The sequence below is a fragment of the Pleurodeles waltl genome, chromosome 5, assembly GCF_031143425.1.
Source record: "Pleurodeles waltl isolate 20211129_DDA chromosome 5, aPleWal1.hap1.20221129, whole genome shotgun sequence".
Taxonomy (NCBI): Eukaryota; Metazoa; Chordata; class Amphibia; order Caudata; family Salamandridae; genus Pleurodeles; species Pleurodeles waltl.
The window spans coordinates 956,799,250-956,824,797 of record NC_090444.1 but is presented as its reverse complement, the minus strand read 5'-3'; the positions used below and the strand labels follow the sequence as shown (position 1 = coordinate 956,824,797).

Sequence of the window (25,548 nt, the reverse complement as noted above, 5' to 3'; positions counted from 1 at the left end):
GAAGCACTTCCACTTACCTCCTTCCTCTATCTGCAGCAAAGAATGAAAATATTGCCATTATTATATTTATTTATATTATTATTTTGGGGTTCCCCCTAACCTAGTGTGGGGGCCCAGAGATGACCTAGACAGAAAGAGTGCCTCATGGTGAACGTGTTAATAGTAGTCCCATTGTCCAAGGACCACCACACAGTGAGTTATGGGCTAAAATGCTTTGAAAAAGGATATCTCCAGCAAAGCATTATGGGGCGCGTTTCAGAGTGCATAGAATACTGTAGTATCTTGATTGAAATGCTTACAATAGCTCCTAGAGGACACCACAATAAAAATAGCATTTGGAAGAAACATGGCCATGTAACCATACAGTTACCCCCTGGAGGGCATAACCAGATGAAAAGAGAATGGGAGAAAGTAATGCAGTGTAACCATATATTTAGCCCATAAAGGGCGTAGTGCCTTACACATTTTTCAGGCCTAGCAGGCCTTCTGCGATAATATTACAAACAAGGATGTTAAAAACACAAACTACTCCAAGCCGTAAAACAAAAGTTCCAGCCAAGAGAGATTAAAAATACAATGAATGGTGGGAGAGACTACTATTTTTGCCCCCTCCCAACCTAGTGTGCGGATTCAGGGATGACCTAGACAGAAAGAGGTGGTGGTCCTGTTGTTGCAGGGACCACCAGAGGCTCAGCTATATGCTAAAATGTTTTGTAAAAGAAATGCCCTGCAAAGCATTATGCGGCGAGTTTCCAGAGTGCAGTTAATATTGTAGTATTGGCTGTCCCGCTGTGCTGGGGTAGCCGCATTGAGGATTTCTGTGTTTTTTTCTGTTTAAAATATGCCAAACTTGTACGTAACCAGTACTCATGTAAAGCGCTCCTAACGACTTCACGCTATATGAAACTTTATGTATGGAAGTGGTACTCATGTAAAGCATTCCTCCAAACGAGTGCATGCTATATGAAACTTCAAAACATACTTAAAAAAAAAAAAAAAGAACCCCCTCTCCAGCTTGCAGTCTTTGGGCGCAAACACCACAAAGAAACAGTGGCATGCCCAAAAACAAGGAAGCGGAAGAAACAACATATGGACACAGAGCACGAAGCGGAGAGGCAAAATAAAAAAGTAGTGAACCGCACTAAGGTATTTGGCTGATCGTGCAATAACCCAGCTAACAGGATCAGTCTCCAAGGCAGTAACAAAGCAGACTCAAAGCAGGACAAACGTAAAGCATTTACCTACGAAATCAAGGAAATTTTAAAATGTGGGCCAAGGAATGAATTAAAGTGATGGGCCTCAGTTGGGAGTGGTGAAAGTCCACAGAAGTAGATTACAACATGTCGAGAGACAGCGCTGCCTAGGCACGACCTAAAAATACAATTTTTGGAAGAAGGACTGTTGTAGCACCACCACCCAGCTTTGAAAGACTGGATGGTTCCAAAGTTCCAAAACCCAGTGAGCACACTGACACGTTATATCTGGCAGATGAAAAGCCCACTACCAGCGTTTCACTACCATGTCCATTTTAGATCATGGCTAAACAAGCAGGACAGTGCTACGGATAACTTGCCCTTGCAAGAGGATCAGCTACTCACAGGAAAGTTTGACTAGAATCTCCCAGCCTCACAATGACAGAAAACACCCAAATGTCTGAGCATTTGTGACAGCACAATGGTGTTCCAGAAAAAAACAAAGCCTCAGCAGGGAGAGGAGCAATCAAAGTAAAGGACTGGGCAACTTAAAAAGTGCTTGGAGAATTTGTACATGAACCGTGTGTTCCTCTACATGAGAGGAGATGGCTAATTCTTGTTCATCAAAATTTCTGGCCTACGAAAGAAAATTTTGTGTTAATGTGTGACTTTAATAGAGAACTACTCAAACAATCCTGTTTTGTGAGATACCCAAGTACACGTAAATGGACGCCTAGCATGAAAGCTATTACTATAGGACATTTTTTATAAAAACGTGGAGCAGATTTAAGCCCAAACAGTAGGACTCGAATCGAGCAGCTAAAGTTGATCAATTCCATAAACAAAAGAAATAAGCTGTTTTGTTTTTGCAGGACTATTAAAGTGAACTGATGGATTACCTTATTTTTTGGTAAAGTTCTTGCACATACACGATCACCTTGGCTCCTCGTGGTATCTTCCAAACACACAATAGTTTAAAATAATATTTTTTGTGACTCGTATTCTTGTGAACACTCGCAGATGAGGCGCCTGAGTAAGGATCTTGCATTGCAATAGAGCACAGGTAATAAGTTGCCCACCACAACATGCAGGACCAAGGAACTTTGTGAAACTCAATGGATATAAGCAATAAGGGCGCTGATGATGCAGTGTGGGCAAAATCTTTTTGTTAAAGACAAATTTCATTTAACAGAAAATAATTTTCAGAACTTTAGATAAGCAATAAAGGGTTTTAAAGGCTACCTTTGTCTCTCTCTGAACATTTGTAAGAGTGCACTGGTCACTCTTTATAAAAAATAAAAAAATAAAAAGTCCAGAATCGGAACAAACTGAGCTGCAGGCATTGTGCTTGCATTAACTTTGGTAAACGTGAACCACTTTCACTTAAAAGATGTAATTCCTTTTATTAGCTTTAATGGGAGAACTTTCCACTTTCTGAAGAAAAAAAGAATACTTCCACCATCACCGTTTTGAAGCGTGTACTGTGTTGGTTTCCAAATGCCATTAGATTTAGGTGCATTATAGCTGGAAAATCCACTTACTAGTGCACACGACTGTCTGAAATTTTATACAGATCCTTCATATTGTTGACAACTACTGGGGGCAGAGATCATTTTGGAGCTCAAGCTGCTTCGTCACCAGCAGATCATCATTAAGCAACTGTGTTTCTGAATGCAAGAATTAGGAGGCGGGAGAGCAGCCCTGAAATCAGTAGTTTCCCACCTGAATCAGGAGGGTGGGCATGCCTGAATCTTTGCTTTCAATCTAATATACGCACATTCAGGAGAATCTGAGGGGGGGGGGGGGGGAGGAGGACCACATAGTGCACACTGATGTATGATGCTTTAGAAATAAACATTTTAACAAAAGTGGAAGCTTGCCCTCACAGAGATGGAGGTGAAGAACCAGCGTTGGAACCTGTGTAGACCCGAATCCTGCACACTATATGAGGAGATGTAACAATCCAGAACCTCAGAGTCATCAGAAACCTTGCCGTGCTTGCTTAGCCCAGCAGAAAAGCACTGGCATATTTTATATACATTTCCTTCAAAATGGCCTGAAAAAAAAAAACAGAGGCTGCTAGACTATTCATGTGACAATGGTGCAGTAAAATGCTCTATATTGCCCCACTTATCAAGATTTACATAAAAGGATGCCCCCTGAAAAAACAAAGGTCTTTGCTCACTCACTTGAAAGTGATTACGTATGTCCTACAACTTCGAATGATGACCAGTCATTGTTGATGTTGAACTTGTGCAGACTTATGAATAGATGAACCTCATTTAAGCTTTAATGTTCACGAGTCATAAGAATGCATTTTCTCACTTTGTAAGTCATCAAACGTTGAGGGGAGACACTGATTCAAATGGGGAAGTCAGGAAGAAGTTGACAATCTGTCATATTTTACTGCGCTAACACTGTAATATGTGGCTAGAGACTTTTTTTCAGGACATTAGTTAAGGTCAGATTTCTCATAAAACTGTAAAAATTACATCACAAATTGTGCAAACCATTTTAGACTCAAATTTCCTTCTCATTTGGGTACAAGACACTTAGAGCCTGGTTTAGATTTTGGCGAAAGGGTAGCTCCGCTGAAATATAAATCCCATTGTTTCATACGGGACTTAGGTATCGCTGGAAGAAATATCTGTCACCGTTGTGATGGAGTAACACCTCTAATGAAATCTAAATCAGGCCCCGAATGTCTTAGCAGTACCAACATTATTAGTTCAGGATAACAAACTCCAAATAGTCAGATGCAATCTCAACTCTCATCTAACTACAAAAACAACAAAAAACTGAATAGATGCACAAGTGAAGATATTTAGCTTCAACGGACTAACAATGTGTGAAATCAACATTGAGCTTAGGATGTTCATTATAAACAGGAAGTCCCAAATTATACTGATGGTATAGCTAGTATAAAGGAAGATCTGCAATTCTGCATTCTTTGGAGGACACGAAATACATCATCCTATGCCAAGCCACTGAAAAAGCATTAACATGGGCGAAATTCATTAAACTGGTTGCAAAAGTGAATCCTGAGCCTCCAGGTATCAGTCTATTTCCATTCATGCCTACACCAATGCCAATATGCATTGGGCTGGCCTTAGACATGGCTGTTCCTGGAACTGGCCAAGCAACATGACTGTGGTGCCTTGTGTGGAACACAAAATCAGAGATATAGGCTAAGACAACAGCTGGGGTAGTTCCCAGATACTACTGACAACAGCAAAAAACATAGGCTCCATCATTAATGGAGTATGCTTTTGCAAAGTGTGGGTAACATTAGTCTTTAAGGGTCCCTGAGAATATGGCATTGCACTAGACTTGGGTCAATGTGCCAGTGCAGGGGAAGCATTGGCAGACCTAGGTCTCAGCGATACCTCCTAAGTGGAGGCATCAAGAATGTGTTTCACCTTGCTAAGAGGCGTAGTGATTTGGAGGGGGAGCGGGGCCTCAAAGACCAAGTACTACAACCACGATATGTGGGTACGCTTCAGAGACAATGGCTTGCCACCAATGTCTAAATGTGGCTTGTTCAGTGGAGGACTGAAAACATTAATTCTGTAAAGCCATGACATCATCGTGAGTAAAAGAAAAGTACTCGAGTATGGAAGTTGGTGACCATTTCACAGGTAGAGGCTGTGTTGGCCATATGTCAGGCTCTCAAATCGAACTCTTGTTGTGCAAGTTATGGCCAGGTGCCTTGCCTGTGTTTCTAGACATCCAGAAGTCTGAAAGAAAGAATGACTAAGCATACCAGTACGAATGATAAACAGCACAGCCCCAGCTCAAAGTCTGCCCTAATGCAATAAACAATGATTTTTATTTGATGGAGAAGGAGAGGAAGGAAGAAGAGGAAGAACAGGAGGAGGAAGAAGAAGAGAAACAAGAATGGGAAGAAGAGGGGGAAGAAGAGGAAGAAAATGGGGAAAGAAGAGGAAGAAGAATATGAGGAGGAGGAGGAAGAGGAGAAGGAAGAAGGGGAAGAAGAAGAGGAGGAGGTGGAAGAAGAAGAGGAGGATGATAATAATGACAATAAGTAGCACAAACAAAAACACACTGATTAGTCTCTAGGATCACAAACAGGCCTCACTTCCCAAAAGCCTCAAAAAGGCTGCACGGCTGAGTGGGTGCGAAGTTATGACATGTAGGAGCTGATACTCTCTACATAGTTGAGAAGATATTAGTGATAGCAAACAACCAAAAATGTGGTTAAAACTACATAAGGAGATACTTTAGCCCATATACTGACTATCTATATCTTACCTACATTCATAATTATTCTACAACATAAGGTGAATATATGACAACTGTACTGGAGCCAGAAAATCCTACTAAGTTCATTTGGAAATTTTTTAATACTATTTGTATTGTTACTTAGGGAAACAAACAGCACATTTGAAATATGCTTGTATGTACCCTGAAGAGTTTTGCAAAAGAGAGAAAATTAAAAGGAGAGTGAACCGGACAGCTATATAGTGTGGGGGATACCTATGGTACTTACACCAGGTCCAAGAATCCCCTCTCAGTGAAGTGTAGGCAGTCTGAAAGCCAGGCTCTCTAGAGGTAGCCGTGGATGAGCAGCCAAGGCTTATCTAGGAGACGTGCAATGCTCATGTAATACCACTACAGTCACAGTACTTACATACAAGAAAGGAAACACTTGGTTGTACAAAAATAAAGGTACTTTATTTTTGGAACACAGTATCAGAAAATACAAGAGAGGCAACCCTTCTATAGGAGGTAAGTAAACACACACACACACACACACACACACAGTAAGGGGCATAAGAAGGTTAGAAACAGTGTAAAATAGCAATATGCAATAGTAGCCCTAGGGAGAGCCCAAACCATATGCTAAGAAAGTGGAAGTGAAACACTGGGCGGCTACCTAGGTAAGAATCGTGTAGAGGGGAGCTGGGAGTACTAAGAAACCACACAGGTAAGTAACACAGTACCCGCCCAGCGACCAGGAATGCAGGCGTAAAACACTGGATTTCCCCCAAACCACCCCAAAGGATGGAAAGAAGAAAATGAAGACATCCAGAACAGCCTGCAAGGAACCAGCAGTGGTATACGGAAGTTGGAGACCGGTGGAGAGAGGGGACCCAGTCCAGAATGGTCTGTGGAGTTCAGGGGGAGTAGGAGATACTACCCACCCAGAGGTACCTTTGGGAGTTGGTCGACGAAGGAGGAAGACAGGTCAGCACTGCAGCACAGAAGCTGAAGAAGAGTTCCTGATGCGTGCAAAAGTTGTCCCACGCTGGAAGCTGGATTGCAGATGAGTGTCGGTGAAAGATTTCCACCAACAGACCATGGCAAAGGCAAACTCGCGGTTGCAGGAAAAGGGGTGCTGCCAGGGACCAGCAAGGTCCAGGAGGACTCTAACCAGGAAGGGGAGTCACAGGGGAACCTCCGCGTCGCAGAAGGCCCACAGGAGCAGAGGGAGCACCCACAGATGTCCCACAGGACAGGGACACAGAAGTCACAGAAGCAGCCCATGCAGCACTACAGAAGGTGCTCCCTCGGTGGCGGAGGATCACGCAGAGGCCCAGGTGTTGCAGGTAGGAGTGCTGGGGCTGGAGCTAGTCGTCGCCTGATGTTCCCCTTGGAGGTGAAGCAGACAAGCCTTGGCAGCTGCAAAGGACTCGGTGCACAAGGGTACTGTGTTGTGTGGAGTGGAAAGGAAAGGACTTGCCACCATCAAAGTGCGACAGCTGGTAGAGAGGACCAAGGGAGACTCTCCGGACCACCACCCATGATGCATGACCCACGCCACTCAGGATGAGGGGAGATCCATGCAGCCGGTTGTCATTGCAGCCAGCTACCTGTAGTTACAGGGGAGTGATGCCTTCATCCCAAGGGAGATTCCTTCTTCATCTTGTGCAGGCTGGAGAGTTGCAGTCTTCTTAGGATGCACAGCCAGGGAAATGTTGCAAAGCTGGCAGGAGTCCGGATACAATGTTGCAAAAGAGTATTTCTCATGGATCTGCAGCTTGTAGGTTCCTGGAGGGTCCAGTCGAGGTTCCTGAGCCCAGAATTTGAAGCAGAGGAGTCCTGCCGGAGTCTTGAACGCCAAATCTGAGGACCCATCCAAAAGGAACACCCTATTTAGCCCAAAGAGGGGGCTTGGTCAACTAACCAGGTAACTACCTATCAGAGGGTGCCTCTGACATCACCTGTCTGGCCTGGCCACTCAGATGCTTCCAGCGTTCCCTGCCAACCTTGTATTCAAGATGGCAGAACCCAGGGACCCTTTGGAGGAGCTCTGGGCCCACCTCTGGGATGGTGATGGACACGGGAGTGGTCAATCCCCTTTCAATTGTCCAGTTCTGCGCCAGAGCAGGGACTGGGGTCCCTGAACCGGTGTAGACTGGTTTACGCACAGAGGGCACCGAATGTACCCTTCAAAGCAAAACCAGTGGTTGGGGGAGACTACCCCTCCCAAGCCAGTCACACATATTTCCAAAGGGAGAGGGTGCTATCTCCCTCACCCAAAGGAAATCCTTGGTTCATTTAGCCCTCAATCATAATTCCTATACTGAGCAAGAGTAACAGGGAAAATGTCAAAGGGCTAGCTACACATCTCAGTCCTAAACAACCAACAAATACACAAAAGTAGCCCTACTCATTCATCCTCCTACTAGGAAAAAGTAGCACATAACTAACACAGAAGGACAAATAATGTGTTGCTTATTGCATCCTTTCCCAAGCATGGTATGGGGATCACATATTACTGCAAAGCCAGTGCATAGGGCAACTAACACCTTCGCAACCACAGCATACAGTACTTAATGCCGCCTCCTGCAGGGGGTCAGGATCACTATCTACCAATTGTCAACCTGTACATAAGACACCATCTATTCAGGTTTAGCACACAGGTTGTCTTGCACATACTGCTCTCACTGCACAGGAACCACATGGCTATTGCTGCCATATTTTCGAAGGGTCACATCCAGACAGGACCAAGAGAAAAACCTTAAAATATGCAAGTTAGCACAGCAAAAGAAGCATAAACCTGCATACAGCACACATCTGGCATCCACCGCACATCAAAATCTATTTAATCAGTAGGCACTTCCAACCAGAAAAACACAACACAGTGACATAATAAATAAAAACAGACCAGTGGTACCCAACTTAGTACCAGACCCACCTACGTATAGGAACAATACAAACACAAACAGAGAAACTAAGCCTACGTGCTTCTCCAATACAACCTACAGGTCGCATTAACTCTGCTATTACAAAGAGCACAACTCTATCTGTATGCAATTCAACAGCCTCAGTTGTTCAAAAGAAGCCTGAGACATCTCTAGTAAGAATTACAGTGACAAAAATACTTACGCATCTGCAAACGTTGAAGGAATATTGTCTTCTACCCATTTCAGATCTTCTTCCTAAAGAAAGACATATTAATCAGAGCCTTAGATAACACATTTCAGGAGCAGCTGTGTTCCTTATAATTGTTTCTTAGGATACTTGAGGATTTCCGAACTCCATATTCTGAACTGAACACAATTTCTCTAACAAGTTGTAGGAAGGGGAAGCTGAAACCAAGCAGCCCTTGAAATGTTATTCAGCTTAGCCGAGGAAAAGGGGAAGGATGTTCTGAAGGAAAATCAGGAAACACAACAGTCCTTAGAAGACTCTGCAGGATTTGAGATAATGAAAGCAGACAGGGTTTGTGGTGTGCATCGTCAAAAGCCTTTACCTACTTCACTGGAATATCACCTGAGATAATATCTCTCATTGAATCTAACTTAGTGCAGTTACTTTGATTAAATCAAGCAGTCCCACAAACAGTGAAGAATTCAGAAAAAGCTATCTCTTAGGGCCTCATTAAGGGCAGTGGAAAGCGCAACAGGTGCTGCTGCACCCGCCGCACCGCCACATTGCTGCCAGATCAATGTTAAGCCCTGTTTCCCGCTGGGCTGGCAGGCAGAAACGCTGTTTCCGTCCACCGGCCCAGCGAGAAACTTGTATTAGGGCCGTGGGGCCGGCGGTGTTCTGGCAGCACAGCCAGTCAGATGGTGGGACGAGTTTGTGAGTGCCTTAATCTTAATTTACTGTCCAATTGCTGGAGTCGGAGCATCGGAGGTGCATGCATTAAAGAGTGGTTACAGGTAAGCAATCAGTCATGATACAAGGAATAGAAGCCAATACAGCTGCAGTCATTGAAACCATTTTGACATTTCAGATGAGAAATATTACATACTTATCTCATTCAATCGGGCACGTAATTGGAACACAAGCTATCTGGGAATGCCAATATGGCTGAAACATACCCTTTATCTGTGCCCAGAGCAAAGTCTTGCTGTGCTACAGAGAGAACAAATAAAAGAACCTCACACAAGGGTGCAGAAAGGAGATCACTTGTTTGGATGCACATCAAGCCACAAATCTGTCTTAACGGCAGGCATATACTGTCTTAGTTGAGGGACACCTGGCTGACAGAATGAAATCAAAGACTTTAGAAAGGCAATCAAAAACTGTCAACTGCTACTGTTCAATCCCCGTGCATGAAAGAGGAGCATGCACAGGTTCAGGTGCAGGACCATGCCCTATTCTGTGACTGCAGGTCCTACTAAAGAGGCAGCCTCATTGGAGGACTGGTGTGCATGCTTAGAAGTTCAGGATACCGTACTCTCCATGTCACTCTGGAACCACATCAATAACTTGGGTCGGGTTGTTCCTGATCTAATTGGAAAAATCTGGGCAGGAGTGTTATCGGCTGAAAGGCAAAGAGAGGCCTAGGCTCCACTGTTGAAAGCTGGCTCTAAATATACTATCTCAAACAGAGAGATAGTGTGCACAGAGTCCAGGGGTTCCCCAAGAGGCTTGACAGAGGCAATAATAGATACCACTAATGCTCTATTTGTGGTAGTGTGGTCGAGCAGTTAGGCTTATCAGAGGGTAGTGTTAAGCATTTGTTGTACACACACACAGGTAATAAATGAGAACACACGCTCAATGACTTGACTCGAGGCCAATAGGTTTTTATACAGGTAAATATTATTTTCTTAATTTATTTTAGAACCACAAGATTCTAATTGCAGGTAAGTACAGTACTTTGCACAGGTATAGATAGAAATCAGAATCAAAACAGTAATGTACACAGTTTGTCATAAAATGGCAATAAGCTATTTTCAAAGTGGACACTGCTAAATTTAACAGTTCCTTTGGGAGATAAGTACAGGTTAGTTTTTGAGGTAAGTAAAGCACTTTCAAGTTCCGTCTCTGGGGCATAGACAGCCCACCGCTGGGGATTCAAGTCAACCCCAAACACCCAGCACTAGCAACACAGGGCGGGTCAGGTGCAGAGGTCAAAGAGGGGCCAAATAACATATGCGCCTATGGAGACTAGTGGGGCTCCGGTTCCAGTCTGCTAGCAGGTGCGTCCTCGGGGAGCAGACTAGGGGGGTTTTGGAGAGCACTGGGGGGGTCCCAAGTAGGCACACAAAGTACACCCCCCAGCGGCACAGGGGTGGCTGGGTGCAGTGGGCAAACAAGTCGTCGGGTTTGTAATAGGAATCAATGGAGGGATCCGGGGGTCATTCAGATGTTGCAGGCAGGGCACAGGGAGGCTTGGGCCTCTCAGGCCAGCCACCAACTGGGCAAGGGTGAGGACGGCCTGCTGGTCACTGCTGCACGGGGGTTTGTTCTTCACGGGCCTGGGGGCTGTGGGTGCAGTGCTTCTTCCAGGCGTTGGGTTTCTTTGTTACCGGGCAGTCGCGGTCAGGGGGATCCTCGGGATTCCCACTGCAGGCGTTGTCGTGGGGGTGCAGAGAGGTCGGCTCAGGGTGGACGTGTCAGAGTCGCCTGGGGGTCCTCTCTGCGGCATTTGTTTCTCTGGACACAGGCTAGGGGCATCGGTTGCAGAGTGGTGGGGACTCACGCTTCTGGAGTGAGGGGGGAGTCCCTTTAAAGATGGTTTCTTCTTGTTGCTTTAGACAGGGGCGCTGTCCACTGGAGTTTCTTGGTCCTTTGTAGTTGCAGGGCAGTCCTTTGAGTTGGCAGAGGTCACTGGACCTGCAGGATGCGTCGTTGGTGCAGGTTCGGTGAATCAGGAGACAGGCCGGTAGGGCTGGGGCCAAAGCAGTTGTTATCTTCCTTCTTCTCTGCGGGGTTTTCAGGGGAGCAGTCCTTCTTTGTAGGTCGTCAGGAATCTGATTTCCTGGGTTCAGGGTCACCCCTTAATACTAAATTTAGGGGTGTGTTAGGGCTGGAGGGCAGTAGCCATTGGCTACTGTCCCTGTGGGTGGCTACACCCTCCTTGTGCCTCCTCCCTTTGGCGAGGGGGGCACATCCCTATCCCTACTGGGCTAAATCCTCCAACACAAGACGGAGGATTTTCTAATGAGGGTGTCACATCAGCTCTGGTCATCTTAGGGGTGGACCTGGCCGAGGTGGTGATTCCTCCTTGTTTTTCTCATCATCTCCCGGACTTGCTGCCAAATGTAGGGGCTGTGTCGGGGGGGGGGGGGGAGGGGAGGGGGCATCTCCACTAGCTGGAGTGCCCCGGGGCGCTGTAACACCAGGCTTGAACCTTTGTGGCTCACCGCCAGGTGATACATTACCTGCAGAGGGAGGTATAAAGCAGGCTTTGATCCTGGTCACAGAGTGCACAAAGGCACTCATCCGATGTGGCCAGAAACTAGTCTGGAAGTGGCAGGCTGGCAGAGACAGGGCAGCCTAGCACTAGCAGTTGGGCTGGCATGCAGGGGGTATCTATCTCTAAGATGCCCTCTGTGTGCATTTCTCAATAAATCCCACACTGGCATCAGTATGGATTTATTGTGCTGAGTCGTTTGATACCAAACTTCCCAGTATTCATTGTAGCCATTATGGAACTGTGGAGTTTGTGTTTGACAAACTCCCAGACCATATACTCTTTATGGCTACCTTGCACTTACAATGTCTAAGAATATGACACTGTGGGGGCATAGTGCTCATGCAGCTATGCCTTTATCTATGGTATAGTGCACCCTGCCTTAGGGCTGTAAGGCCTGCTAGAGGGGTGACTTACCTATGCCACAGGCAGTGGGTTGTGGGCATGGCACTCTGAGGGGAATGCCATGTCGACTTAGTCTTTTCTGCCCACCAGCAGACACAAGCTGTGAGGCAGTGTGCATGTGCTGAGTGAGGGGTCCCTAGGGTGGTATAATACATGCTGCAGCCCTTAGAGACCTTCCCTAGCCATAGGGCTCTTGGTACCAGGGGTACCTTTTACAAGTGGTTTTTCTGTGTGCCGGGGCTGTGCCAATTGTGGAGACAAAGGTACAGTTTTATGGAAAGAAAACTGGTGCTGGGGCCTGGTTAGCAGGGTCCACGCACACTTTCAATCAAAGCCGGCATCAACAAAAGGCAAAAGGTTAGGCGGTAACCATGCCAACAGTGGCATTTTCCTACATACACTCAAGATGAAAAGCATCTGAGTGACTTTCCTTGGAAACTCCAGCGTGCTGAAGTGTTGACATTGTGCATTCTCTGCAGTGGTGAAAAATGTAATCAAGGCCCACCGCCCCGCCCCCACCCCCACCCCCACCCCCAATCACCAAAGACACTGTACTGAGGTTGTCTGCTCTGGCATTCAGAAAGCTGCCCAGATGTTAAACCACTGGGGAAACGCCCTAATGTTACGCCACGTCCAGAGACATGGGGCCTCTTGACAGAGGGCCAATGACCCCTTCACACCACCCTGTCTGTTGCAATAGCACATAGTGGTGGTGTTGTTTGTGAATCCCTGAGCCAGCTTTACCCTTATAGGAGGAAGAAAGGCCTCCGATGTCAGTTGGATCATTCTCAGCTCCATCAAGCTGATATGGAGCAGAGTCTCTGCCAGAGGACAGAGTCTTCTGATCTCTACCTCCCACAGATGGCAGCCCCAGCCCAGGAGTGTTGCACCTGTCACTAAAGTCAGTTCTGGTTGGTGAAGGGGGAGGGGTCAACTGCAGACCCAATTGTGGTCAGTCAGCCACCACTGCAGGTCTTTTGCAGGTCCCTCTGATAGCTGGACCAGGTCCGAGACATTCCCTTGATGTTGTGCTCACTGGGACTTCAGGTCCCACTGCGGAGCCTGCATATACCAATGGGCATTCATTACCAGTAGGATGCAGAAGGCCATGGGACCAACAGCCTCAGAGACAGTCTCACTGAGATCCAGGGTAAAGACTGAAACATCAAAATCATAGCCTGAATATCCCAGACTCACAAATCCAGAGGATAGGCCCGAAACTGCACTGTATCCAAAGCAGCTCAAATGGAAGGGAGCCTCAGAGGGAGACAGGTGTGAGTTCGGCACAATTATAGTGAACCCAGCTAATCTAGGAGGTCCGCCGTAGTCTGGAGGTTGGAGACAACTGCCTGGGCGAGCCCTGCATCAACAGTCAGTTGTCGAAGTAGGGAAAGACTGGAAACCCTGACCTCCGCAGATCTAATGCAACCACTGCCATCACCTTGGTGAAGACCCGAGGGGCGCTAGGGAGCATAGCAAGCTGCTGATGCACATGGCCCACAATGAACCGCAGGTAGCGCCTGTGGGCAGGCAGGACGGGAATATGAAAGACATCCCGCATGTCCAGAGCAACCATCCAGACTCCAGGGTTAACGGCAGACAGAGCCTGAGCTAACATTACCATCTTTAAATTCTCCTTCTTCAGGAAAAATATGAGAGGGCACTGGTCTAAAACTGGGTGGTGGTCTCCGTTCTTCTTGGGCACCAGAAAGTACCTAGAATTGCAACCACAAACTATTTCTGACGTTGGCTGCCAAAACAGCCTGTACTTCCTGGTGGAGCAGAGAGGAAGTCTTCGGAGACAAGAGAAGCATGGTTTCTAGGAAAGGGATGGAGCAACCCCGCTGAACGATCTGAAGTGGCCACTTGTCAGATGCTATACACTGCCAATGGGACAGGAGATGTCAGATCTTGGCGCTAACTGGGTGCCTGTGATGGTATAAGGGCACACTAAAGTAGTTTGGAGGCTACAGCAGCCCAGTGGATGGCGGACTGGGTTGACCCTTGGCTGGTTGTTCCACAAGGCTTGTGGGAACCACGTCTGTGTCCACGAAAGGACTGGAGAGTCTGTTGGCCTTGATGGCTGGGGGGGAATGGACACTGTTGGTAGCCCCTACCGTAGCAATGGAAAGGGTGAAAGGCAGAATAAGGTTGGTGCTGGGGCGTGGAGAGGCCCAAGGACATGGCAGATGCTAAGTTACCATTAAAACCCTCCAGCAATGAATCTGCCTAGTCTCCGAAGCAGCAGGTGCCATCGAAGGGCATGTCCATGAGGGATGCATGGATATCCCCCAAAAAGCCAGTCAATCCCAGTCAGGAGTAGCACCTGAGATCCACTGATGTCGCAATCATTCTGCCTAGTGAGTCAGTCGTATCCAGTCCACAGCGAGTGGTGAACTTACCTGTGCCTCTGCTATCTGCAATAGTTTGTGACAGTACTGCTCAGCGTCCTCCAGGACTTTGGCCTGCATTTGCACAACTGAATACTAAGCCATGTGGGTCTATCAACCAAAAACACACGCAGTATTCAATGAGCGCAATGCAGGGCTGGTGGAAAAGAACATTCTCTTGCCAAGAGTGTCCAGTCTCTTGGATTCCCTATCCGGTATGTGGCAGGAAGTGGTCCAGGGTTGATTTTGGAGATGGAGACCTGGACGACCAGGCTGCCCATGGTGGAGTGCTTGTTAAGGAAAGCTACATCCCCAGGAGTGGGACAATGACAGCGGGCAATAGTCCAGTCCACAGGCACCCCTGTGCAGGGCTTTGCCCAGGCCAGAGAGGCTTCATTCAAAGGGAGAAGAAGTTCTGAGGGGGTGACTCCCTGCTGAAGCGCCCTTGTCAAGGCATTAGTTTAGACTGCCACCAAGGGTAGGTCAAGGTCCAGGACCTCAGCTGTCCTCCTCACCACGATAACGAAGGAGGCCTCTTCCTCCATAGCCACACTAGGAGAAGAGACCAGGCCAGTGTCTAGTCAACAGACCACAGGCGTCCGCAAGTTCCTCACACCAGTTATCAGTCTCCTCAAGAGGGCTGTAGCCATAAGGATCATCAGATCCTCCCCAATCATACTCGTGTCCTGGCTGGTAGAAAATGGGAAGCCATGGCTTTGACTGGGAAGGTTAAGTTCTGAACAGTGCTAGATTTGGTGTCAGGCAACCCCATTCCGGCTCCCAGAGGATTCAGTCTATCTAAAAATGAGGTCCATGGCCTCCTACAACTCAAAGAGTTGGGCAGGGGTCACTTTGGCTCTGAGAAACTCAGGCAGGTGAAGAGTGAACACAAAGGCAGGCTCTGCATGGGAGCAGGGCCTAGAGTGATGTCATTCCCATACTTCGTCCAAATACTTGGACTGGCAAGGTTAAGTGGAAGAGTGCTCTGACTTCTTCAGCTTCTTTGATTTCTTCTGGCACTTACCCGATGACTTCAGGCACGATGATGACGATGAGCGACAGGAATGAGTCCACAAACAGGCCTGGGGCCTTCCTTGAGACCGGGACCTGGAGTGCCATCAAGTCGACCGGTGATGGGTGACTAGGAGCTTCAAGGAGTTCTCCCTCAACGACTCACATGTCTTGGAGTTGTGGTCTAACTCCAAGCACTGAAGGCAAATCAAATGGTGGTCGGTCACACATCTGTGTGTTACAGAAACCAGAAATTTCGAAAAAGGTCAGTCAAACAAATGACCTGAGGTAGCTCTCTCTAGATCTGCGCCGACTGGTGCGGAAAGAAAATAACTGATGTCGGTACACTGGGGTGGTCACTTCTGGCACGAGCAACACTGATGTGGATCTGTATGATGCCACCTACTGGCGCATAGAGGTACTGCTCAAAAAGTTTCCCAATCCAGTCTGACGCCTTGCGATTTATTCTAAGGTGAGGAATCTGTGGTAGAAGTCTATCAGATAGAGCATTACTGCTGTTCTGATGGATATTTCTAACCACATATTCGTCACCCTAGAAGAGATATCAAAGTAGTATCTCCACATGTTGGAGAGTATGTGGAGTCGACTCAGACCAAAAAGTCTTGGAGAACTGAGTGTGTGAATTGTCCTTTCCACTAGACCTGGCTGTCAATGCAATATTGCTTCATGCCCCTATGAACTGATGTCTATGTTGCAGTCGGGAAGATATCAAGAACAGGAATCTATCATGACAAAGCAATGGTAGTAGCCTTTGGCCCTTCTCGATTGGGCCGTTAGGACTTCCCAGGACTGCTTCTGGGCCAGTGTGTAGAAAATCTAAAGGCAGAGGACAATTCAACTCAACAGAATCCTCTTTGGCACAGCATTCCCTTTCTGCTCCAGAGAAGCCCACAAAAACGTAATTGTTGACTTGATGGTCCTTGGTACAATCAATATAAAAGCTGTAAGTCTGTTTGGGCTCCTACAGATGAGCCTCTCCTTCTCTTTCGAGGGGCGAGAGGGATAAAAGAGTACTGTTAAAATGATGGGTTTTCCAAAATGAAGGAGTGACAGCTTTCAGTAAGATGGCCATCTGAGGCCTCAACACCAGTTTGTCTGCGGTGTAGGGTGGTTGCATCAACAGTGCTTGCAGGTCACCCATGCGACGAGCTGATGCAATCGCAATTAACAAAATATTATTCAAAGTCAGGAGATGCAGCAAACAGCTATGCATAGGCTCGAAAGGTGCATGCACTGGTATTATCAAGACCAATTTAATGTCACCACCATAGCATCACATAGTGTGGGAAGGTAAATGTGTCAAATCTTTGATGAAACTCATCACAAAATGTGATTTAAACAATAACGGTTGGTCCAGCACATGTAGGAAGCGCTTAAGGGACAATAAATACGTTTTTGCAGACCCCGCTTCAAGGCTTTGCTGACTTAAGGACAAATAGACAAAAGAAAATCAGACAACTTCAAATATAAAAGGTCAATGTCCAAGACTCCACACCATATTCCAAACAAGGCCCCCCATAAAAGGATTTCGTGGATGGGTGCTTGGCAGCGAGGATAAATTCTACCATCTCGAGCAGCAGGTTGAAGGCCGTCAGCTGCTGCTGCTCAATCTCCACGCACTGGAGGCATAGGTTGGACAGATTATGGTTGAGCACTGTGTCCTCCTGCTTGGGTAGGAGGTCCTCCCAAACTGGTAGCCTGAATACAAGCCAAATGTTCATTCTCCGAAGCTCCAGGTTCTACACACTCCTGGCCCAAGATGACTTGGGACCAGTTGCTCTCGATCTTTTGCAGAACTTGGGGCAGAAGATGCAGTGGCAGCAAGGTATACAGGAGTCCCTTGTTTCTTTCTTGCCTGAATGCATATGACAAGTGTTCTAGTGGAAACTCCAAAACTAAAAACTGCTGACGTGTGTTCCTGGTGGTGAGAAGAAAAAAAAAAGATCTAGCCAGGGTTCTTACCATTGGAAGATGCGCTCTGCCACTTCAGTATGTAGATGCCTCATATGATGTGCCTGATGATGTTGCCTCAGTTCGTCCTTGCTGACTAAGCTACAGAAGGTACAGAGCAGGCTGCACACCTTATTTGTAACACGCCTGCAAGAATATCAGCCATTCCGTTACAATGTTCCCTTCATTGGTTGCCAGTTTGTAGTAGGATCCCTTTTAAAATTTGATGTATCACTCATAAGGCACCAAGCTACTTATCTTCAAGGCTCTTCCCTACTGCCCTATTAGAAACCTGCAATCTTGTGACAATACGTTGCCAATGGTTCTCAGAGTAAACAAGAGCAGAATGAGAGGAAGAGCCTTTTCATATGTGGCCCCACTATTCTGGAATGCTCTCCCAACTTCTCTTCATCAGCATGCCGATCATCTCACATTCAGGAAACCACTCAAAACTGTGCTGTTTTAATGTTATTATTCTTTCCTGGACCTTCTTACAACTGAGCTAATGAGCTGCGATTCCCTGCGGGGCAAGTCACATGCGATAAACAATTTTAACATAGCACTCTCTGGAATGCCGGGGTCGTGCCAGGTAAGTGGCAATCAGAAAGATGTTCTGGCACTCCAACCACCTCCAGAGGAGCAAAGCCTCCTGCCACAGGACTGAGGAACCACTCCACCCTATTTATTACAAGACCACATAATAGAAGTGCTGTCCATGAGATCCTACATCAGCTTTCCCCCCAAGCAGAAGGCCTTCAGCAAAAGAATAATAGCCCACAGGTCCAGAAGGTTGATATGGAACCAGCACTTCAACGGAGACAAGAAGTCTATGATTTCTAGTTCTCCCAGGTGGCCCCCCCATCCCCCCATTCCTCCCCTCCCACTCCAGCATTAATGCATCCACCACCACTGAGAGTTCCGGATAGGAAAAAGAAAATTGTCTGCCACAAGACTGAGTGCAATCATTGAGCCACCATTGCAGATCTTAAGCTGTCTCCCCTAAACCTAGATGATGTCCAAAAGACAACCTTGATGCAGGGCCCACTGGGATTTCATATCCCACTGCTGGGTTGCATTCCCACATTGCATGGGTGGCAAAGTAGCTGCATGAAGCTAGCAGTTTCTGGGACCGAGCATTAAACATGGGGATCATAGCAGGAATGTAATGAAACTGTTGCTGCAATGGAAAAAAACCTCAAGTCCACCTTGTTCAGAATAAACCCAATGAATGGAAGCCTCTGTGACAGAATCAGCTGGTACTGTGGCTTGTTAAAAAGGTAAAACTCAACAATATCCACAATTCGTCCATCAATTGACTGTGTGGAGTCCACCTTCAGCAGCCAGTCATTAATATATAGGAACAAAGGGACTCCCAACCCCTGGGCATGGGTAGCAACCCCCAACATCAATTTTGTGAAAAATAGGGACACTGGTAAGACTGAAAACTAGCATGGCAAACAGAGTTCCTGGGCAAATTTGAACCGCAGGTATCACCCCCTGGGACAGTAAGATGGGTTTATGAAAATATGCGTCCTGCAAGTTCAATTATGATATTCAGTCTCCTGGGTTCAGAGCAAAAATAATCTGAGCCAATGTGAACATTTAAAATTTGTCCTTCCATATTTAAGCAGTTAAAGGTCAGATATGAAAGTTTGGCAGTCCAAAATAAGCCTGAGCACCACCATCATTTTTCAGAACGGGGAAACAGCAAGAGTAAACTCCTGCCTTTCTCCAAGTTCTTTACCCTTCACTCTCTATAGCTCACTTGGCAAGCAACAGGCATACTTTCTGTAACAGGACTGACAGATGTTCTGTTAGGAACAGTGCCTTTGCAGGAGGATTAGTGGGTGGTGAGAAAAATGGTAGAGTGTACCCTGTTTGTACAATTTGCAAGGCCCATCTGAGGGACACAATGGAATGCCACTCCAGGAAGAAGTGCCAGATCTATATTCCCACTGGGTGGACATGAACAGCTAGGGGCAAGCAGTTTGCTGGCTGTTGTGATAGGGGATAAGAAGTTGGAAGACTGGTGGTCCTTCTGTCCTGCACAGTGACTGACGGTGATGCATCAGCATCCTTGCAAAGGACTGGGTTGTCTAGAGTGTCACTGGTTGAGAAGGTTATCTCTACTTATATGTCAGACCCCTGGAATAGCTCCTAAATCTTTGAAATTGGTAGGGAAATTGTCTAATAGGGATCAGTAGTTCTAAGAAACATGCCATAGCGTTGCTGCCCTAGAGGTGTTCTAGTACAGAGGGTCTTTCTACTCAAGAGGCGAAACTCATGGAAGGGCATACCCTTCAGTGAAGATTGAAAATCACTGGAAAAACAACGGACCTCATCCATGCGTGTCTACGAATGACAATAAACCCCAACCTCCCTACCAACAGAATCTGTGGGGCCCAGGCTAGTGCAGATAACATAATTTGCCGTGTCCTGCCCATCATGTACTGAACCAGATAGGGCCCAAGATCCTTTGGGACCACTGTCAAGATCTCACAACCCATGTCTTAGAGGGTATAGGTCTACAGGACCAACAGACAAGCCACTGGCAGATTCAGCTCTGCTGCAGATAACAGTGAGGAATTAAAACATATTTCTATTGTATCAGATTGGGAAATGTACCTGTTAAGCTTCACCCAGGCTGTAGGAATTTTATACAGACTTCACCCAGCCCAGGAATTTCAGACCCATATTCCAGTTGTGAGACCTTAAAAATGAAGAGCAAGACTTTTTTTTTTTAGTGTTAGCATGGCAAGTTCTATTTATTTATTTTTTAATTTTTTATTTTATTTATTTTAGTCCTTGAGAATGGCAGACCACCTCTCAATTAAGGCCTGAAACACAGAAGCTATATTCGCATTCCGACTTACTTTGTAATAGTCTGCAAAGCCCTCGGCAATTTCCCACTGCATCATTACCAGGCCACTCCGTTAACATCGTAGTGCTTAGACCTACCTCACATTGGGCTCTCTGTTACTCAAACAAGCAACTGAAGCTCATGCCTTGTCCCTATATCTGTAGACTCCTTTGAGCAGTGGTCTTCTGCTTTAGCTAATCTTTTCAGTATCTTTTTTGGATCCCCATTGAACAATGGCACAGCACCATGAAACATTTAATGACAAGGAAGCATAATTTCATCAGCCTCTAATTACACCTATGAATTTCCTAATGTATTATATCAAAGAGAAGCTAACTTTTGTGTGAAAAACGACTGAGGTACTTGACTGATCATAGTTGAAACGGGCACCAGGTACTCTCGTGGAGTGGTGTGCTATTTGTCCACAAATGCATATTGTTAAGGGTATGCAGGACTATTTGAATGCAACTACAATATGAAGAGTTGTGTGTTCTATTTGTTATTAATAAAAAGTGGGTTAATAAATGATTGTCATAGTTAGCTTGTATTATTTTTCATAACACACTGTTCGCTGATAAGGAGAGTAATACGGGATTTACACATTTTAATAATGGCCAGGTCCCGTATGTGTTTTGCTGTTGAAATTATTTTCTTAAACTCTTTTCTCATAGTGTGTGACAGCGCCACACATACAACACACTGTTGCTTCTTGTTGTATTACTGTCATAAACCTGAAAGCATTTGCTAATACAATTCAGCGTCTACACAATGGAGAGTGCCTTGTGCCCTTCATTACAAACTATAGACTTGTTATATGCTCAGTTAAGAATCACGTAGAAGAAACAAGCATTCCTTTTTGAGATCCTGAAATGCTCTCATATGCCTGGTGTGCATCTCTTCTGATACCTCATTCCACATGATGGAAATCCTCTAACGTCAAAATGTGATATTTTATATACCCCTTACCCTTGAGCCTCCAGTATTACATAATATCCTCAATATTTCAGTACTCTTGACAGAATTTAGCTGCTATTTGGAATGCCTTGCTCTGGTCCTTAAGAGAGTTCAGCAAGAGTGATACCACAGGTTTAACACTCCCCTACTTATTAATTACAATGTGGGATATTGATGCAACATGGAAGGCACAATTCCCTCCAGACAAGCAAGCATGGTTAGGGAATGTTTGCCTATGCATGTTAACCAAGCAAAACGCAAAAAAAAAAAAAGGGATACACTAAGAAACCATTTCGATATTTAATGACGCCTTTCAACAATTAGATCAATGAGCTTTAGGCTTTGCACGTCATGACATGCACCAATGTGAAATTGTCTAAATTTATGACGACAGAATTTATGATCTTCCTCCCATCCGTAAAAAATTTACATGCAGGTAAAAACAAATGTTTTATGCTGTCTTAGTCATTTTACATTCAGACCCACTTTGGATCTACGAGCTAATAACAGCCAAATCCATTTGCACAAATCTGAATAAATCGATTCGCTCTCCATTGCACTTTTGTATTGTATGTTACAACCATAAGTGCGTTACAGAAGCAAACAGATTATAAAATGAAGTGCTCATGTGCTCAGCATCATGCTAGAAAGCTGAGGTAGTCTTTACTTTTACTACCAGATATGAAGTCCACGAGGGAAAAAATACATTAAAAATGAGGAACAGGAGGCTAGGGAAGTTACATAGGTCTCCGACTTCACTGAGATCCACTTACAAAAGGTGTAAAAAGTGTGGGCTTTTTGTATGTGTGTCAATGTCTGTACAGAGCCAAAAATACAAATAAATGCACAGTACTTACAGCATTGTTAGAGGAATGTCTTGTACCATTGGATTGTGATTTTGATGATTTTAACTTTATTCCTTCAGCTGTAAAGAAACAGCCCATTTAAAAACACAATAAAAACATTCTGATCTCAAAATAGTGTAATCAAATATACTTTTATTAACTACATTATTACTTTTTGAAATTACAATTCTCTCTGAAATGACTGTTCAATTTGAGAATAAAAAATACTAACATAAAAAATATGCCTTTAATGATACTGAAACTCAGAGGCAACAATACAACAAACTGATCATTTCAACCTGTGAAAGACAATGAGAATAATTGGTAAGTATTGCACAATAATTCTTCTCCCTCATACTTATGCTACTTAGTTTATATCAGGAGTGCCTTGATTTCAACTGGCCACTCATTCCCTAGCGTGCATACTACCCGGTTTTGGTATCAGAACACGGGTCTTGCTACTATCTATCTGTCCTAGGCATCTGTAGTGAAGTAAGTCTCTAGGGACTTTCTGAAGGATGACAGGGAAGTCTATCTAATGTAAAAAGTGCTAGTTCCAACAGAAGAAACCTTGGTATGAAAACATTCTCCTCTATTTAGAGATGCGCTTGACCATGAGATGAAAATATACACTACTGAGGTTCATGGAGGGAACACAGTCATGGATACACTTACTTAGAGCGATCAACACTGTATAAACATCTAAATACTAGGCAGCCTAGCTGCAAGAGGATCCTCTCTTTAATCAGAACCAGTGTAGAGACCTCCTGACTTTTATGATGTGATGCGATTTTCTGCTGCCAAAGATCAGCAAAGCTGCATCCTTCCTGCGGGTGAGCTGCAAACAGGCACATGAGTAACCATCAAATCGCCCATGGTTAACAGCATCCACTGTTAACAGATGATCTTCTCAAGAAAACATTCTGCAAATGAAATCGGCTCACATTCTTATACCTTAGCTGGTAAACAACATACTCGCATGTAGGGAATTCAGTTACTTCATGATATTGTTTGTCCACATTCTGCTCAGATATTCTACTCTCTCATTATCCACTGCTAGGTGACCTGCTGACGATTCAATTACTCTCCCAAGGCCCAAAACCAACGTTGGTGAATCTTGTTAAACACAGTCTTAACAGAAAATTCCCTTTAATGTTCATGGGATGCATTGCTATGGAGTCATTGATCAAAATGAGAATATAAAGAGCTGCCCCTATATTTTTAAAAGTTTCTTTTCCTGGTGTTCCCTATAGTACGCTGCTGTACTCCCCTTGGCGGTGAGCACATACACAGATAATATAACATTACAGAGGAAAAGGATAGAATTATCTTCAGCAGCCATTCAGGATGGATACATTGCAGCTTCGTAGTGTGCCATGCTCTCCTCACCACAAAAGTGTGCTGTTCAAAAGAGGAGAAACCCAAATGAGGTCACATATAGGACTACACAATGAACTCCGACCATACCTCTTCCTTGAAGTCTAGTTGACAACTGGTCGACCAGATCTTGCATAAAAGTCTTTTGATAATTTTAGAGAAAAACTTGCCATTTATAAAAGGAGTATGAGTCCGAATTTAGCTTTTTGTAGGCACCCCATCTTGCCAAGAAATCATACTCTGAAGTTCTGAGTAGACCTAAACTGATTTTGGCAAGGGTAGTCTGAACACAACTTCTCAACTGTCTGTACTTCCAGAACTTTGTACATGGTACGTAGTACTGAACGTGTAAGTAATGAAATTATTTCAGTGTACCACTCCCCCCCCCCCCCCCTTAAAGATTACCAATCTTCTGGATACCCTTGGTCGCCTGTAGGTTACGGAAAGGGGGGTGAATCATCAATCTGAATACCAGCATTTTGCCAGTAAGGGGCAGAGGGACGCAAGAGCCCATTTCGTTGTATTGCGTTGTGGGTCAACTTCCAAATTTGTAGGGAGCCTTACTGCATTGAATTGTTGGGAGCTTGAGATCTATGGAGCTCGTGTGCGCCTATGGCCTGATTCTAGATCCTACTTCCGATTACAACCCAGTACGGGACTCCAGGTCCATTTGAAAATTGTAGCTAAGTTGCAAAAATTGGTGAGCTTTATGTAGTCTCAATTTTAGGAAGGCAAATGCAGCTTGCATCAGAGTGAGGATACAGTTTAGACTTGGCTAGTAGAGGTCTGTCTTGGTCAAAGAAATAGGTTTAAATATCATTATTTTTCGAAGGGATTGTATGAGGTAATAATCGAGGCATCAAGCCAAACACTGGGGTGGAATCAGTCATTTTGATGGTTTGAGTTTGGATCCAGAAAGAAAGATGTAGCCGCTTCCATTTTACAAGTTTGTGCTGCAGCTGATCAATCAGGGCCACAATTTTGTCCATTACGGTTGTATGACGGAACAACGCAGGGAAATACATTGCATGCCTAAACAACACATTTTTGTTACCACATATTTGGTTTTACCTTGCATTGTTAGTCTTATATAAGGTAAGTATTAGTAAGGTCAGCTTAAATATATGTGTTATGGGAAAGAGAGAGAGAGAGATTTATTTTTATGTATTTTGGGGGAGACTGTAATATGGAGGAGGTGGTCCATTCCCCCCCCCCCTTTCTGTGGCTTTTTAAAACCCCAGTGGCCACCACCTCCCTGGGGCTTAGTTTAATGCTTGGAGGGGGACAATGCAAACCCCCCCGGTTCTGGGAGGCCGACCACCATCTCCCTGGGGCCCAAAAAAAATATATAAGTGGGAGGGGCTTTGACAGCTTCCACTAGGCGAGATCAAACTGTAAGTCTGCCCCACCAGGCAGGAGAAGGAAAACTGCTCTGACTTTTCATCTCTTGAAAGGATTGCTCCCGCATGCAGGGAGCTGCATTTTTTGCAGCTCCCTTATGCAGGAACAACGCCAGCTCCCGCAGAATGAGGGGAGCTGGCAGGGACCGGGGGGGGGGGGGGAGGTCCTTGATGCTCCCCCACGGTCCCTCCTGTGCAGTGACTGTGATGAGTGGAATCTTTCCTCTGGTCCTCTCCTGGTGAGAGCAGAGTCCATCATTAATTCATTCCATTTGTACTAGAATGCAAATGTGCAAAACCAGCTCAAAGGTTTGTCTATTTGGCTCCACCCCCTATAGGTTAGTGGTATGCATCAGCCTTCCCAACTTTTATCAGCTTGATGGGCAGCTTAACAAATGGCCCCCGGGTGTTTGGGTTGCAGAGAAATATGAGCACATTCCCAAACAAAGAAGCACTTCACATAATTAGGAGGAGTACCCTCGTTTGGTGGAGATTCAACTCTTTGTAGTCTACTCTATACAAGG

General features: G+C 45.4%; 1 protein-coding gene across 2 annotated transcripts in view; it reads right to left on the bottom strand.

The window, feature by feature from the left end:
* TMEM87B (transmembrane protein 87B) overlaps positions 1-25,548 on the bottom strand; it is a 254,806-nt gene that overhangs the window by 30,376 nt on the left and 198,882 nt on the right. For both annotated transcript variants that reach the window (XM_069235077.1, XM_069235078.1), the window contains exons 17-18: positions 22,260-22,327; positions 8,547-8,599 (exon numbers count right to left, since the gene is read on the bottom strand). In XM_069235077.1, the coding sequence (XP_069091178.1) occupies positions 8,547-8,599; positions 22,260-22,327 (121 nt within the window). The remainder of the gene's footprint in view (positions 1-8,546; positions 8,600-22,259; positions 22,328-25,548) is intronic.